We start from the raw sequence: 16,556 nt of genomic DNA, 5'->3' as shown, positions 1-16,556 counted from the left end.
CCAGGAGTGGAGTCTGTTGGGTGGATGGCAGGACAGGGGGAGACGCACTGTCTGCCTCAGGCGCTCAGACTCAGCAGGGCTATTGGAGAGTCAGGTGGATGCGGCGGGAGCCGGGGGACATCTGCACACAACCCTGTCCCATCTGGACCTCCTTTCCTGTCTGCACCTCCCCCGCACCACCCTCTGTGGGCAGGTGCTGTCCTCCGAGGAGGGGTCACAACTCCGGCCTGCTTTTCTGAGCTCCAGTCCCTTTTCCCTCCCCTTGATCCCTCTGTTCAGGGTGGGGGAGTGAGCCCCCCCAATGCGTGCCCCCCGACACGAGCCCATCGCCTCCAGCCCAACTAGTTCCCAGCCTGGACCTTACTTCCCTCTCCCTGTCCCACAGACCCTCCACCAACCCCAGGACCACCTAAGCTGACTTACGACGGGCGTGACAACCAGGGTGCTGGGCCTCAGTGGACGGTGAGTGGTGGGATCTGAGATGCTCTGCCCTCAGTGCTGAGGAAACTTGCTTCCCTGGTGGGGCAGCACTGTGAAGGAACTCGGCATTCCTTTAAGCCTAGCGCAGGTCTGCCCCTGCAGCTTCTGGAAGGAGCCAGATGACCCCCACAGCTGGGAGCTGAGGCCCAACCACTCAGGGCCCTCGTGGGGGCGCCGCTCTCCCTCCGTGTACCTGGCGTCCGGCTCCCAAGTGCTCCCCAGAACAGGGCCAAGATGTCCACTCCCACCACTCTGATTCATATTGTATGAATTTCATTTCATATTGAAATTTTAGCTCCAGCAATTAGGCCGAAGGAAAAAAATAAAAGGGATACAGATAGGAAAGGAAGAAGTAAAATTATCCTGGTTTGCAGATGATATGATCCTATACTTAGAAGGCCCTAAAGACTCAACTGAAACTGTTAGAACTGATAAAAGAATTCAGCCTCGTAGCAGGATTTAAAATGAACACATTGGCTGGCCAGATAGCTCAGCGGATTAAAGTGTCTGCTTAGGCATACACAGAGACCAGGGTTTGATCCTGTGTGTGCTGTGCTGGCCCCAGCCCTGCCCCTGGGGTGCAACTGAGACTGGGCATGGTGGCGCACACCAGTATTCCCAGCACTTGGGAGGCTGAAAACAGGAGGATCACTACAAGTCCAATCTGCGTAGTGAGACCCTGTAGACCCTGTACTAAATACATACAATGAATAAAATAAAATGAACACATATACCAATACCTCGGGGGTGGGGAGGAGACCTTGAATTCCAAAGCCTCAGCTTCAGGCTCTGGCTCAAGGACGATAAGCCAGTCATCCTTTCCACGCCTCAGTCTCCTCATCTTCAGGGGAATGGTTTGCAGCAGGTGAGAGCCTCACTTTTGCCCTGTCAGCAGGATCCCCTGGGGTGCGACGAGGACTGTCCATTCCTAGATCCTCCCTAGACTGACCTTTGGACCGACTGGGGGCCAGGTATAGGTCTGGGCTGTGTGTGTCTGGGTGATTCTTTCCCCAAGCAGACTGGGGAGCCCTGGGGTGGGCTACTGGTCTCTGAGCTCCCATCTTTTAGGTGATTAAATTCTCAGCCCCACTCAGGCCAGTCCCACCTTCTGGCTCCAGAAGCCCTGGCCTGGCAGCTTGGATGTCTTCTCTCAGGCTCATGGCTTCTCTTTCTTCCACCTGTGTGTCTACCCTCAGCATTTATGGGAAAGTGAGGTGGAGGTGCAGGGACAGGCAAGGGAGACCGAGAGCAGGGGCAACACCAGGCCCAGTGTCACCCTTCAAATAGTGTGCGTGCATTGCTATATGTAAAAGCCAAACACTGAGTATAAACATTGGTTAAATGAGCTATGGAACCTCTGTACAGTGGGACAAAATGCAAGTGTAAAGGGGACGAAGGTCATGTGCCAACACGGAGCAGTCTCCCAGACCGAGGGCCACATGCAAGATGCAAGGCGTCAAGCAGTCTGTGGACAGGCGATGTTTGGGTAAAGCCAAAAGCACACACAATGACTTGCACGCGCAGAACTGCGGGCAACAGTGCTGCCTCTGCGGGGGGCTCCGGGGCGGGGCGGGGCTGGAGGAGGCATGTCACTGCATTCCACTGGTACCTCTTGAATCTTGTGATGTGCGAGACAACAGTATCTACTCAAAAAATTCTGGAATTTTCAAGAGCCTCCAAGCCTCCTCACACTGGACTAGTGCCCCACTTCCATCTTGCTTCAGACAGAGCCCAGGCTGCCCTCAGAGTCTCTCGAGCGTGAGGTGGAGCAGGCAAGGCCCTGTGACTGTGGCTGACCGCCTGGCCCTGCTCCATACCTAGAGCAGCCAGCTGCTAACAGGCGCAGGAGGAAGGTGGAACAGGGCTGGACTGGCCCGGCCACAGCGTGCCCGCAGCTCCCAGGCGCTCCCCAGCAGTGCCTCCACATTAGACTCCTCCTCACCCCTGGCTGGCCATGCTGCAGGCGCCCAGCCCTGGCCACAGGGACCTGCAGGGCTCAGCTCACCTCCTCATTGAGAATCTCCTGGCATTCAGAGTAATTCACACGGGCCGCCCAGCTGCCATTGGCCAGACACTCGCGGTAGCCGTTGTCTGGAAAAAGGAAGCCACATGAAACAACAGCAGCTCAGAATGTCTGTCCATCTGTCCATCCATCCATCTGTTGCCCTCTTGTCCATCACCTGTCCATCCATCCATCCATCCATCCATCCATCCATCCATCCATCCAGGCTAGCATGGTTCTAGTGGCTGGGGCCCTGGAAAGAGACTGGGACAGGAGCTCCTCGCGGCCTCACTTCCTGTCCCTTTAGCCCGTGGGCCCCTCCACAGGGCTCTAGCAGCTGCCCTAAGCACTGCCACACCATTGGCCTGGGTGTGGCCAGGGGCCCCAGCTGCTCCACTGCAGCCTCCTTTGTGTGTGTGATCTTCTGAGAGGCTCCTGCTTGGAGTCCTGCACACTTAGAAAGGGTGGGATCTCACACACAGCGGGTCTGAGGACCCACACCCATGGGAGGGTGTATGGCAGTAGCACGTGTGGCTGACTGAAATGACAGGCTTCTCGCAGGACAACTGGTGGCAGAGGTGTCTTCGGGCTGTCCTTCTGTGGTGGGGGCTCCCGATGGGCCCTGCTGGGGAGCTCTGTGGTGGCATTTCCCCACCGCAAGCCTCTTGTCGGAACACCTGTAGCGAAGTGCTCCTGACAAAAGTGACAGGAGTGCGCCGGGGTGGCACCCGGGCAGGTCTCCCTTGGCTAATGTCTCACTGCCAGGACCCACTAGGCATAGCTGCTCCTGACCTGGCCTTTGGCTGGTGGCCTCAGGAGGGCGTGGGGTGTGCAGCCTCCCGCTGGGACAGAAGCTGAAACCTAGTACGGACCGGGGAGGCCTGTGGCCACACTGCCCGGACCTGGGGCCCTGGGGTGGGCAGAGCTGCCGAATGGTCTCTCTCACCTGTCCTCCTGCTGACCCCCCATGGACACCAGCATCCTCACATCTGGCTGGGAGACACCAGCAGCATGGCAGCCACCTCTCTGCTGGCAGCATAAGAAGCAGATGCTGGGCGAGGAGCCCGGAGAGCGGATGCTGGCCCCAGGAGAGGCAGCCCAGGCCTGGCCTCCGGAGCTGGGAGGCTGCAGCCTCCACTCTGCCCAAGGAGGCTGCTCTGGCTGCAGCAAGCTGCTGAGGGCCAGGAAGCCAAGCTGTCAGGTCTGTGGCTCTGGAAGGCCTCTGGTGTGCAGCCCTGCATCTGGGCAAAGCAGGCTGGGGACCATGTGGCTACGAGGCCACAGGGGTGCTCCTAAGTCCAAGTGAGGACTAGGTCTGCCCTACCCAACTGAAAGTGCCCTGGAATAGGAATGCCTACGACAGGGAAGACACTGGGCAGGAAGGTCACGGGGTGGCGGAGTTGGTGTACAGCTCCTGCCGTAAGAGAAGAACTTTTAGTGCACAGAGCGCACCAAGAGCAGGGCCCAGACCCACACAGCCGAGGCTCGCATCCTACCCAGCTGCGTGACCTCGGGCACATCTCTTAACTCTCAGCTTCCTTGTCTGTAAGAACAGGGATCTTCATAAAGACACCTACCGCTTGGATTGAGAATTTTTAGCTAACATGCACAAGATGCTTAGAACTGTAACTGGCATATGGCGTTAACATTATGTTTATTATTATTGTCTTGGAGCTATATTTATATAACCTTATATAACAAGTAGAACATGTCATTCATCCCTACCAAAAGGGGTGCAAATGGTGATTATGGAGGAGCCCCTTTGCTCAACAGCCGCCTTTTGCACCACACAGACAGGGGGCCTTTCCCCAAGCCTGCCATCCTAGGCTGACGCAAGGGAGGAAGTCCTGAAGGAAAACGGGCCCAACACTGGGAGTCGCTGCCAAGGAGGATTCGACCTCCTTGTCTCTAATTGCTGAGCTGAGCAGTCCTCCTGAAGAACCATGGGAGAATGGATATTTTTGGAAACACTTCCCACCCATTTGAAGGTCTGATGCTGGTGGAGGGGGGGGGATTACAGAAAATCCCAGAAGCCCTGTCAACGCCTCATCAGTAAATGAATTAATTACTGCCTCATGATGAAGTATGGCTCTGGCTCCCTCCCCAGCCCGTACTGGCAGGGCATCCCTCGTCACATGCTTGGGGCACCCACAGAAGGGTCCCTCAGCCTGCCTGCAGTGCTTATGCATGATGGGGGGGCACACCCCTATGCTGAAGGGAAAAAACTGAAGCCCTGGACGGACATCGCTGGGCTAGGCCCAGGACTCCTGGCCTCCCGTAAATGCCAGCCTGGTGAGTTTAGCAACATAGGCACTAAGACGAGACAAGGATCATCTGAGGTGTGGACAGTCACCCTTGGCTCTCCAGGCTCTCTCTGCTCTGTGACCCTGAGCAGGCTCCTAACTTCTCTGGTCCCCTGCTCTGTAGCCTGAGGACGCTTCTCCTCCAGCTTCCTCTGCTTCAATTTCCTTGTAAAATGAAACTGAAATACAAATTAGAAGCTGGCCGTCTGTGAACTCCAAACCTTCCCCGCATGCCTCCCAGCCTTTGTCCTCCTTTTTCCTGGTCCCTCCCACCCGTGGGATGGACAGGAAGCTGCCTGAGTCAACCTCCCTGGGAGGCCTACAGTCACCCTCCTGGGCTCCACCATCTCTGCTTGCCCCCAGCCGCGACCTCTCTACTCCAGCTGGTAAAGGAAGGGGGGCTGGGAAAACTTTGGACGTTTTGCCCTGGAAGACGACTTAGAAACCAGGTCAGCCAGCGCTCTCAGTTCTCAGATGAGGGGCCAAAACAGAACACGAGCTGAGGTCACGCAGCAAGTCTTGGAACACCGGGGTCTGTGGTGGGCCACTTGGTGTCCACTTGGCTCCACGCGCAGGCCCACTGCACTCCAGGGCCTAAAGAGGACCCCAGTGCTACCCTCCCTTGGGCTAGGGCCCCTGGCCTGCAGCTGTTACTCTTTTGATAAGCAGGGACCTAAGTCACTGGCAGGGGACAGCAAATTAATTCCAAGGGCAGAGAGTGCTGTAGCATAGAGCTGCAAAGCCTGAGGCGAAGCCTCCAGCCTCAGGAGTAAGGTGTTTATGGGGGATCAAGTCTCTGCACAGAACAGTCAGCCCCGCCCTCCTGTTGCACCCATCTGTGGCCCTGGGTTGCACGCAAGCCCTGTGCCAGGGACCTAAACTCTGGGTGCCCACTCCTGCCTGGAGGGCCCTGGGCAGGACTCAGCCCTCTTACTGCCGCTGTTTTGAGGACTCCAGCCCTACCTTATGAGGTCGCTACAGGTTTGAACAGTAACTTCAAGTTCACCTACTACAGAAGAAAGTGCCAGACTTTCCGCCAGTTTCACCCCTTACCAGCTGGTGCCTTGGGCAAGTTTCCTAAGCTCTCTGGGCCTTAGAGGCTGTGTATAGCAGGTGACAGGGGCTTCCGGGGCACTGTGAAAATCAGCAGACGTGAGCAGAGTGCCCGTGGGCACAGAGCTGGTCTTAGGAAAAGTGGCGAACCAGCATTAGGTGCTGATATTACCCTTGTTATTGTCCTGCTTCACCCCTGCCTTCGAGCTGTCCTCCCCCCATCCCCGCAGACATCTGCCCTCTACCTCCCCCTTACTTGTGGTGTTGTAGCGGACTCCGTAGAAAAACGCAGGGCAGGGCCGAACCACCAACTGCCCGGCGGGGCTCCGGGGCCAGCAGGTGCCGATGAGGTCCACGGAGGCATTGCACTGCGGTCCTGGGACAGAGATGGCCGGTGAGGCAGAAGCAGGGCCCATCCCAAGGCCCCCAGGGCAGACAGAGCCCTCGAGAGTCCTGCCCGCCTCCCTGCTGGCTCACACTCAACCTCAGCCAGGGAAAGCCTATGACAACCAAGGCCACCTGTGCAAAGAGACACGGGGGAGGAATCCGAATTTGAACCTCCAGAGAGCCAGTGTGGTTACAGAGCACAGAGGGGCAGAGCCAGCTGGGAGAGGTGACGATGGCCGTCAGCTGGAAGAAGGCTGGACATGTCCTGGTCCCTGCTCTGCAGCCTGAGGACGCTTCTCCTCTGCCTTCCTCTGGCAACAGATTGGTGCTTGAGAGCCTCACAGGAACAGCCGGGGCCAAGCCAAACCACCTCTGACCAGATCCCATGTCTCAGGAACCAGGCCACACCCGCCCTGGCCCACAGGGAGACCCAGCTGCCTGCACCACACGGACGGAGCACACACTGTACTCTCGCCTGCTGCGACTTGGGAGAGGACAGATCAGAAGGCTGGGGGAGTCAAAGGGCACTGAGTGATGGGAGCTCATGCTGCAGACTTGCTGGTGACCATGCGTGAGCCATCGGCCCGCCCCCTCTGGTGGCTTGCGCTATAGCAAAGTAAAGTAGTTGGCCTAGATCAGACCTTTTTTTTTTTTTTTTAGTTCTGGGCCTTACATGCTAGGCCAGCACTCTGCCACTGAGTGACACTTTTAGCCCATGATCAGAAATTCTCAGCCCACAGGAAGCTTCCTTGTGACCTGGAATCTAGTGAAAATTGTATGTGCAAGTGCTTCCAAAAGTGAAAGAATTCTGTGGTTTTTTTGCCAGAGTCTAAAAAGGATTTGTGATCTCAAGAGATATAAGCAGCTGAACTAGAAAGAGGGTGTCGACGGCCCTTTCAAATATTGACATTTTCCCTTTTATAAAGAGCTTTCTGGAGGGAGAGGGAAAGGAAAGCGAGGGGAGGGAGACAGACAGACAGACAGATCTCCTGGCTTCACAGGAAGGCAGTGAGTGGGAAAATAGTCTCTGGAATGGGAGTCGGATGCTTGAGCCCCCTCCTGATGCTGCCCCTACTTTCTCCACCTTCTGATGCTCTTTTTGGCATGAAGCTGACCCCCCGTCCTGCCGAGGCCCAGGGTCCCATCCCGGCAGAAGGAGTCAGCAATCTGGAGTTGGCACAAGATCATGCAGACCAGCCAGGCAGAGCCAGGCCCGGTGGGTTGGGGATGCCCCCTCAGGCCGAGGCGTCAGCAGCTGACACCTCCCCAGTTAGCCTGTTCCCGGCCTCTCAGAAAACAGCGGTGTGTTACACTGGCTTCCTCTCCCTGCTGGACTCAGAGCAGTGCCCTACCTTGTAGGTTCTGGGCTCGAAGGGCAGAACCTTTAAGGAAGGGCTTAATGGAAAGAGAAAGAGATGTGGCCTGGAAAGGGCAGGCGTGGGACACAGGGGCCTCCGTGGTGGCATTACGGAGAGGTGGGGGAAGCAGGGCAGTGAGGTGGCACCCAGGTGTGGCACTGGAGTGCCAGGTGGGACCCAACTGTGTCATGGCCATGCCGACAGCACAGAGTGCAGAGAGGGGCCAGAGCCACCCGGCTGTGTGCAGGGGTAATACAGTGAACTGCGAGTACCCTGCTTGTTCGAGGCTCTGCCTCACCTCTGTGGCTGACACCAACGTTCCCTTTTACAGACGAGGACGCTGAGGCCCGGGCACGTTAAGTGACTTGCCCAAGTCGAAGCGTGAAGGCACTGGGCCTCGCAGCCAGGGGTTTCTGGCTCTGAGTCAAGTGCTCTTTCAGTCACGCCCTCTCGTGTGGTGACAACGGTGGGCCAAGCCAAGCAGGCCGCAGTACTACTGAGGGCTGGCTGTGTGCCACACTCCTGCAGAAGCACACAGTCCCGCTCACTCTGTGGTGCCACCTTGCTCCTCGGGTGCCTCACAACATCTGCGGTGCCAGGCACTGCGCAACGACGTGGGCTGCCAGTGCAGGGCCTTGCCTGACACACCATTTCAGTCAGAGCGGCATCCACTCTCCATTTCCTGGACAGTTCCCAGGTCCCCTTCTGCAAAGAACGGGCAGGGCAGGGCAGCAGGTACCAGTGCAGAGAACCACGGCACGTGCCACGCAAGGAACAGATGCCAGGCCTGGCCAAGCCTAGGGCTCTCAGGACTGTAAGCAGAGGCCTGGCGCACCCACAGCTGGTCCTGGGCAGGGGGGGTCTGCGTGGCAGCAGGTGGGGCAGAATGAGGTGCACTCCTAGTCTGTGCTACGGCTTCAGCTGCAACTCTTGTAGGTCTTGCACCACTTGCCAGTGTGGGTGCTAATTCTCCCTATTTGACAGGTAGGAAAACTGAGGCCTGAGCAGATAAATGGCTTCTTTGATGTTAGGTACTTGGGGTCTAGGGGCAGAAGGGTATTTGAACCCTGGTCTTCCCACTGCCACAAGGGGGCCTCTATCCTGGGTAGCTGCCCTAACAGCTTCCGTGCTCACTCCTCTGTGGCCCCCAGAGCTCCCCTCTGCCGTCCATCCTGCACGCTGCAGCTCACAGAAACTGTGTGCAAGTGGCACCGGGGAGCACAGCGCTGGGGTGACCTTTATATTTCGAGCTCAGGAAAATCGTGCAGGGAATGAAAATCTGTGAAAGACAGGAAACAAGGGAGGAAAGCCGGGCCTGATGGCACACCCCTGTAATTCCAGCACTCAGGAGGCTGAGGCAGGAGGATGGTTGCCAGTCTGAGACCAGCCTTGACTACAAAATCAGCTCGAGCCAGCCTGAACTACATAGTGACACTGTCTCAAAGAACAAACAAAAAAGAAAAGGGAGGCGCGCCTGCGAGGTGGAGAACAACTACCATAGGAAAGCAGCACAGCCGTAGGCGCCTCTTGAGACCAGCGCGCCCCCCGTGGGGGTGTCTGGTGGGCGGGGTCTGTGCTGGGGGGCGCCAGCTGGGTGTAGCCAGAGGCTGCGAGCCAATCAGGAGCAGCAGCTGGCAGCGGACCTTATCCCCAGAGGTTTGGGGGCCGAGTCAACCCCACAGCCTCAGGCAGCAGCCAAGAGGGAGAGGCAGGCAGAGGGAAGTAAAGGAAAGGGACCCCAGAGGTAGAGGGCAGGGCGGAGATGCAGCCCACCTGCACTTCAGCTCAGCCCAGAGCCTGAGGGCAAGGCTTCCGGAAGGACAGCGGGGACTGGGCATTGTAGGACATGTGAGCAGCCTGCACCTAATGCCAGTGCACACCAGGCATGGGGAAGGGCCTTTGCATTCACCCGTTTGCACTATTCGATCCATACAGCTCTTTGGAAAGAAGAGGGGAGGGCGGGTGGGAGCCAGGTGGGCAAAGAGCAGGGACAAAACGTAAGAGACGGAAGGACAATGCGGGGAAGACTGGGCAGTCGCGAGAAGGAGGCACAAGGAGGGGTGATTTCGGGGGACAGAGTGGGTGCGGATCTTGCAGATGAGAAAGGGAGAGGCGGCAAGGTCTCTGTCAGAGTCCGGTCCTAAGGCCCTCAAGGTCGGGCCAACACCCCCAGACCCCAAAGCTGCAAGCCCGCAGCCTCTTCTGCGCCCCTGAGGTGTATTCTCCCGCGTGGACAGCATAGTTCGAAAGTGATGAGCAGGTTGGACCGCAGAAAGCGAACCGAAGCGCCGCGGCGCGCTGCGTTGGAGGCCCGTCGCGGACAGCGCCTGGCCCCGCAGCGCCCCTCCTGGTCGGTTAGGGCGCAGAAGGGGAGTTGCTTGCCCCTTCAGACTACCCTGCAAGGCCTTCAGGACCTGAGACTCAGTAAGGGATACAGCGAATGCCCTGCCCTCTTGTGTTTCCATCTTAGCAGACGAGGCAGTAAGGAAACAAGCAGGCGGACAGATATGTTACCTAGTGAGAAATACCACGGAAAGAACCCGAGCAAGGTAAGGAGCGTTCAAGTCGACCACAACGCTACTTTAATTTGGTATCTCTCTACAGCACTAACATTTCATTAGCCACCTGCGTGGACAGGGTGGCGGAGAGCAGGTGAAGATGCTCGGGCCCTGGCTTGGCACCTGTGGCTGGGCAGAGAAGAAAGGTGCTTCGTGGGGTGTGAGGCTCCTCAGGACAAGTGGACGGGAGCCCCAGACCCTCTCATCCCGTGGTTTGTGGGGTCTTCTTCACTTTCCCACTCCCAGCACCTAGTGAGATGCCAAGCACATAGCAGATGCTGAGGAAAGCCTGGGGCCATGTATAAGTCCAGCGTGGTTACGAGAATCTGCAGGGGTCACTGTGTCCCCAGAAGGCTAGAATTCCACTGATATCCTGGTAACCTCAAAACGTGCCCCTGGGGGTGAGTCCCAAGCCAGGCTCGACTCCTGGGACCAGAACCCACGTAACTGTGCAGTGCGAGTCAACTTCCTGGAGCCTCAGGTTCCTGTTTTGTAAAATTCAGATTAAATTCTTCCTGACTGTATTGCTGTGACCACCCAATGCAATTAAGCACCTAGCATGGTGTCTAACAGAGCAGGCCATAAATAAATGTTAGCTATTATAACCATTCGCTACCTTAAGGCCAGATATGGGAACCAACACCTCTAGGTCTTTTTAACTCTGAGTCCACTTGTCTATGTATGGTGTCATTAGTAATTGATGCTATTAGTTTTTGGCACTGTCATCTTATGTCATGATTTTATGAATCAAAAAATCTATGATCTGCCATGTGATGGGGCCCTGACCCCGGGGACCCAGCCTCTCTTCTCCTGGCATGAGGCACCGCAGGAGTGCCCCAGAGGTCCTGGCTCCGTGTCAGTGTCCTGGCCCGATGCCCATCCATCTGCCTAGTCCGGCAGCCTCACCCTCACTATCTGTCTCTGCCACTGCCCATAAGTCTGAGTGGATCTCAGAAGACAAATGGCCCATTATTAGAAGCCATTGTGGGGGATGATGGATTGTGTGCCGTGAAGCCAGGTGGGCTGAGCTCTGGGTGGGGGCACCTGGCACACGCCATGGGGGAATGAACACCGTGCACCACGGCCTGGGGCACCAAGGGCAAGCACAGGGCTGCCGCGAACTCAAGCACTTTAGTGGAGCCTGCCCCGCCCCAGGCATGGGGGTCTGAGGCCTCCTCCCTCTTCATCGATCCCTTCCTGAACTCCAGTCTGGCTGGGAATGGACTTCCCTCTCCCCACAACCCAACTCAGCAGCTGATGCTTCTGGCACCCAACACCTCTCCAGGTTTACTTACACACACACACACACACACACACACACACACCCTTCTACAAAAATCACCTACTGATCCTTGGCTAACCTTTCTTTCCTTTGCTTTTTACTACTGGGGACTGAACCTCTTGGCACTGAGCTACATCCCCAGTGCACCCCCTTTTTAAGCTGGGTCAGAGTGCCACTAGGTGCTCAGGATGGGCTCAAACTAGGGATCCTCCTGCCTCAGCCCCCCAAAGGGCTTTGGGTCACAGACCTGGCTCTTCTCTGCCAGGCCTCAGTCGCTGTTAAGACTCATCCTGGAACCTCCTTCATAAAGCCTTTGGAGATTTGCAGTATTCCATTCTACCTCACTGCCACCTCTGCTGTGGCGAGCAGTTTATGGCTGGTATGTTCCTTTCCAGCTCAAAAGTAAGTGTTTGAAAAGCTTGCCTACATTGCCTACCATGATTATACTCGGGTGTAGCTGGCACTGCCGTTTGTGAGAGGGAGCCCTAAAATTCAGTGCATGCGAGGTATGACACACCCTTGAGGCAAGCACACCTGCCCCTTTCCAGCCAGGCACAGTGAGGCTCAAAGGGCTTCACAGGTACACTCTCCCCTGGCTTCCAGGTCCTTGCGCCCTCCCAGCCGGACACCACTAAGCGCCCCCAGGAGGACACCACTAAGCACCCCCAGGAGCCAGCCTTCCTCATCTAAGCCAATGGTCACTCCTCTCCCCAGGCCTCCTGGGGAAGGAACCACAGGCCAGCGTGCAGCAGCTCTGAGTGGCGGAAGCCTCCTCTTCTTGAGGGCCCAGCTTCCAAAAGTAATGGCTCGTGTCTCTGTGAGCACATCTGAGCCGCTTCTCAGCTAGCATGTGTCTGGCACTCTACTTCCTGATACGTGCATCTGGGGACTTGGGTCATGCTGTGAGCCCCTCTTTGTTACCCTAATGCCTTGCACCAGGCCTAGTACATAGTAGGTGCTCAATTAACAAGCACAGATGAGCACTGAAGAGAATAAATCTCAGGACTCCAAGCCTCCCAAGGCCCTCGGGTGCGTGGGGACCCTCTGCAATTGGCCAGGCAGCAGCTGTCTATCCCCAGGACCAGTTAGAAAAAGCACAGCCTTGGAGTCCAGAGACCTAGACTGGGTGCCTGTCCCTGCTACACACTGTCCGTGCAGACCTGGTAGTGCCACATAACTCTCCCATGACTCAGTTTCCCTATCTCTGGATGAAGTTCGTTTTCAATCTTGTGAAGGTAAAATAATCGTACAGCAGCGCTCGGCACAAGGTGATGTCGCAGTGCAGCCATTGTCCTCACGCAGCGTTTTGGGTGGAGAAGTGCTGGATGTGGTATTTCAGAAGCTGGGTGGCCTGTGCTCAAGGCAGGTGCTGGAACTTTCTAGTGCCTTTCTGTGCCTCGATTTCCTTTATGTGTCAAGTGATGGCTAACAGTTGTGCAAAGTGGGTTCCTAGAGCCAAAGGCCTTGCCCGGCGCGTGCTCAGGGCCGCAGCGTTCAGCCCTGTGCACTTTTAGCAGCAGCAAAGGCAGCCCTTCCTCCCCCGCTGGAGGTCCCTATCTCAGGGCTCAGCAGCATGGGCCAGGATACCCTCGAGGTGCCCACCTCGAGCAGGGACAGTGACTGGTGGGCCAACATGACACGTGTACCTCCCGTGCCCACGGCAGTCACAGTTCTCTTTCTAGACAAACTTACAGCCAACCGCAGGCTCCTTCTCAGCACAGTGCTCTGTGGCACTGTGGCGAATTTCCTGGGGCCCTGGGGAGGCATTTTCTCTGACAGCTTCGCTGTGGGGCACGGCTCTATTTGCAGACCCGAGTGACCAGGGGAGCGGACACTTTGGTGACCTGGCATCTTTCACACGGGGTGGAGGACTCACCAGAGATGTTGCTGGCCAGGGAGAGGCTCTCGCAAGGCTGGCTCTGGGTGGAGCTGGAGACGGGGCTCAAGCCCAGCAGGAGAAGGGCCTGCGGACAAGGAGGCGAGCGGAGGGTTAGGCTGGGGCTGAACCTAGCCTTGGCTGGGGCTGGGGGCTCTGGCCAGTCCCCTCAGGGTTCAGATGCTTCAGTTCCCTGTCCTCTGAGCCTGGAGCTCCTGCAGCCGCCCTGCTCGCCAAGAGCCTGGAGCACGGGCAGAAAGAGATGCAGCCCCAGCACCGAAGGAAGGCAGGCGAGGACTTGGTTCCTGACGGTGAGCCTTTCTGCGAGGCTCTGCTGGAGGAAGCCATCTCCATCACAGGAATTCTGAGCGAGACCTGAGCGCCCCTCTCCTCTCGCTCCCCCTCTGCCCCCCTCCCGCTCTGTCCCCTTCCCTCCTCTCTCCCTTCTCCCTCCCCCGCCTCTTCTCCTCTCTCTCCCACTGGCTCCCTTCCTCCTTCCCTCCCTTTCTCTCTGAGCATGGAGCACTCAGACCCCACCAGCAAACCCCCTCCCTCCAGAGGCAGGGCCGAGTCCAAGCTCTGTAAGCTGTTAGTCTCCTAGGGTCAGGCAGCATGCAACTTTCACACCTGACCCCACCTGGATGAAGAGGAAGTGGGTGCAGAGGTAAAGGGGTGTTGAAAGCTTAGAGGCAGGATTTGTGATAGTTGACATACTATTTTAGTGACATTTTTAAAAAATTAAATTAACATAAAAATCCATGATGGACAAAATATTGAAAACTTTAAAAGCAAACACAAATGTTTAGTAACAGGGCACTACTAGAACGTGGGGTGAAAGGGAAAAACAGCAGCAATGATACTACTTGGCTGAGATTACTGATGCTTTTGTCCCTTCCTGACATCTTGTGCTTGAGGAGAACGCCCCCTGACACCACCCCAGTCCTGCCCTCTCCCAACCCTCTCCCCAAGCTGGCCTCTGTCTCGCCCCTGGGCTCTAATTAGATGGCACAGGCCAGGAGTTCTGTTCCTACTCTTAGTGTCCTGGGCTCCCATGGGTCACTGTGAGCCCACAGCTGGCCCTGCACCTTCTCCTGGGCCCCTCCCTGCTCATCCTTCATGGACCGCTGCCTTGTCCCAGCCACAGAACCGGCCTGCTATCGTCTCCCCTGCAGCCTCCCACCAGCACCCACCCAGGCACCAACCCTTGACCCTTGAGGACCCACAATGAAGCCAGGCGCCACTGCCTCCTCTCCATCCCTACATCTCCAGGTGGAATGGTGCAGCCTCACTCTTGTCCCCTGGTCCCTTCCTCCTGCAAGAAGCACCCCCAGGGCATACAGAATCACCCTGTTCCCGCCTGAGCCCTTGGCAGGCTTTGCCTCCCCGGCCCCTCCCTGGCACACTCCTCTGGCTCGGCTGAGGGGCTTCTCTGCTCTCTCAAGACCAATCCCAGGGCGCAGAGCAGTGCCCTCCCACACCTCCAGCCTGTGCTTGGTGCATGGGACAGTGCCCGTATCTCGCTGGGGCCAGCTAGCCTGACTGGGCCTCAGCAGGGATCAGCACAAACCCGTTCATTCCTCTGGCCCCAAGAAGCTTCCAGCACTTCATTAATCAGTAATTAAACTCCAATCTCCAGGGAGGTGGAGCAATATCTTTACCCTCGTTTTTCAGTGCAAACACAAAAGTAGAGAGAGGAGGGAGCCACCAGACCGGCTAGTGGGACCTGCCAGGTAAGCGCAGAACAGCAGCCTCCTGGCAAAGCTGTGTTGCTCTTCCAGCACTCCTGGGATGCAGGCTCTGCTCCATCTCCAGAGATGAGCAGCCTGGCTGTTCTGGACAGAGACTCCTTCTAGAAGGGCACTGTATCCTGCCTGCAGCACCCCCACCCCTGGCCCTTCACCTCCTGACACACACACACACACACACACACACACACACACACACACGCATGTGTACGTACACACACACACACACACACACACACACGCAAAGAATCAGACTCAGCTCAGCTACATGGACTACATGCAAACTAAAGAAACCAGAAACTCCCTCCTGGAAACAGCAGCCCTGTGCCTGACATCCCACCATTATCCATCTATCTTCAACCTCTATTCGCGCTTCTCTTTCCATGCACGTCAAGCTCTGATCCCACCTAACAGCTCAGTGCACCAGCCCTCTTTATCTGTGTAGTTTTTGCCCCCTACCCTGGCCCCTATCCTAACCCTACACCTGGTAAACTGCATTTTTCAGAAACCAGGCCCAGGGCCCCTCCCCAGTCCTCCAAAGCACAGCTACCGGCTGCCCCTTCAGTGCAGTCCAGTCCCCAAAGTGCCCCGTACAAGTGCTGGGCTCTGTGCACTGGAGTCCCGCATCTGTAGGGTTGGACTAATCCCTGTTGGAGCACCCACGACCCCAGGCTCTAACTAAAAGGCACATACTCAGGCCGGAAGTTCTTGCATCTTAATGTCTTGGGCTCACAGAACAGCAAGGCAAATCTGGACTCATAAAACCAAACCAAGGGGCTGGTGAGATGGCTCAGTGGTCTAAAGCACCTACTTAGAACAAATTAAGCCAAGCAAAGCACAGGGACCTCGGTTCAATCCCCCAGCACCACATGCCAGCCCGCCTGACCCCCTGGTGGGCTGAGCTGGCCACACACAAAATAAATAATAAATAAATAAATATTAAAAAAAAAAAAAAAAAAACAAACCAAATGCCACAGGGTGAAGGGCCCGTCTGTCCCTGGCGGCCTGGACCTACAAGCTTACGCCTTCTTCTCACACATGCTGATTAACAAAGCCACTCTCTGTCCACAGCGGACCCGTGTTGCAAAGGAAAATGCTTCTTAAAATTCTCAAGGAGCATTTCCCTGTGGAAAGGTTGGCTTTAGCAGCACCTTTGCCTGTGCCCCTCTCCTGCTCTTAAGGTTTGTAAAGGCTCCTGGTTACTCCTGAATCACACTTCCAGAAAAGCCCAGCGTTTTCCCGTGTTTCTTTCCACTCTCTCCTCTTTCTGCTGACCTCCTCTTCAGCATCTGCCGGTTTTCTGTCTCTACCAATAGGCAACCACTGCCCCGGCAGGAGCAGGTCCCCGCAGTTCTGAGGATACTGTTTGTTCCCTCTTAAAATAGAGACACCACGTGACTGAGACTGGGCGTGGCGGTGCGCGCCTGTAATCCCAGCTCTTGGGAGGCTGAACACAGGCAGATCACTGTAAGTACGATCTACGTAGACCCTAGACTTTGTAGACCCTGTACT

The 16,556-nt window shown here is 56.6% G+C and overlaps 1 protein-coding gene across 2 annotated transcripts in view; it reads right to left on the bottom strand.

The window, feature by feature from the left end:
- Positions 1–16,556, bottom strand: part of Crhr1 (corticotropin releasing hormone receptor 1) — a 40,652-nt gene that overhangs the window by 8,740 nt on the left and 15,356 nt on the right. Inside the window, exons 2-4 of one of the 2 annotated variants that reach the window (XM_004629989.2) lie at positions 13,300–13,387; positions 6,095–6,214; positions 2,486–2,571 (exon numbers count right to left, since the gene is read on the bottom strand). In XM_004629989.2, coding sequence (XP_004630046.1) covers positions 2,486–2,571; positions 6,095–6,214; positions 13,300–13,387 — 294 coding nt within the window. The remainder of the gene's footprint in view (positions 1–2,485; positions 2,572–6,094; positions 6,215–13,299; positions 13,388–16,556) is intronic. The other variant, XM_004629990.1, reaches the window with a different exon arrangement.

Source organism: Octodon degus, unplaced genomic scaffold (genome assembly GCF_000260255.1).
Source record: "Octodon degus isolate 3935 unplaced genomic scaffold, OctDeg1.0 scaffold00033, whole genome shotgun sequence".
NCBI lineage: Eukaryota > Metazoa > Chordata > Mammalia > Rodentia > Octodontidae > Octodon > Octodon degus.
Note: the sequence above shows the minus strand (reverse complement) of the source record. Positions and strands in the feature narration are given on the sequence as shown.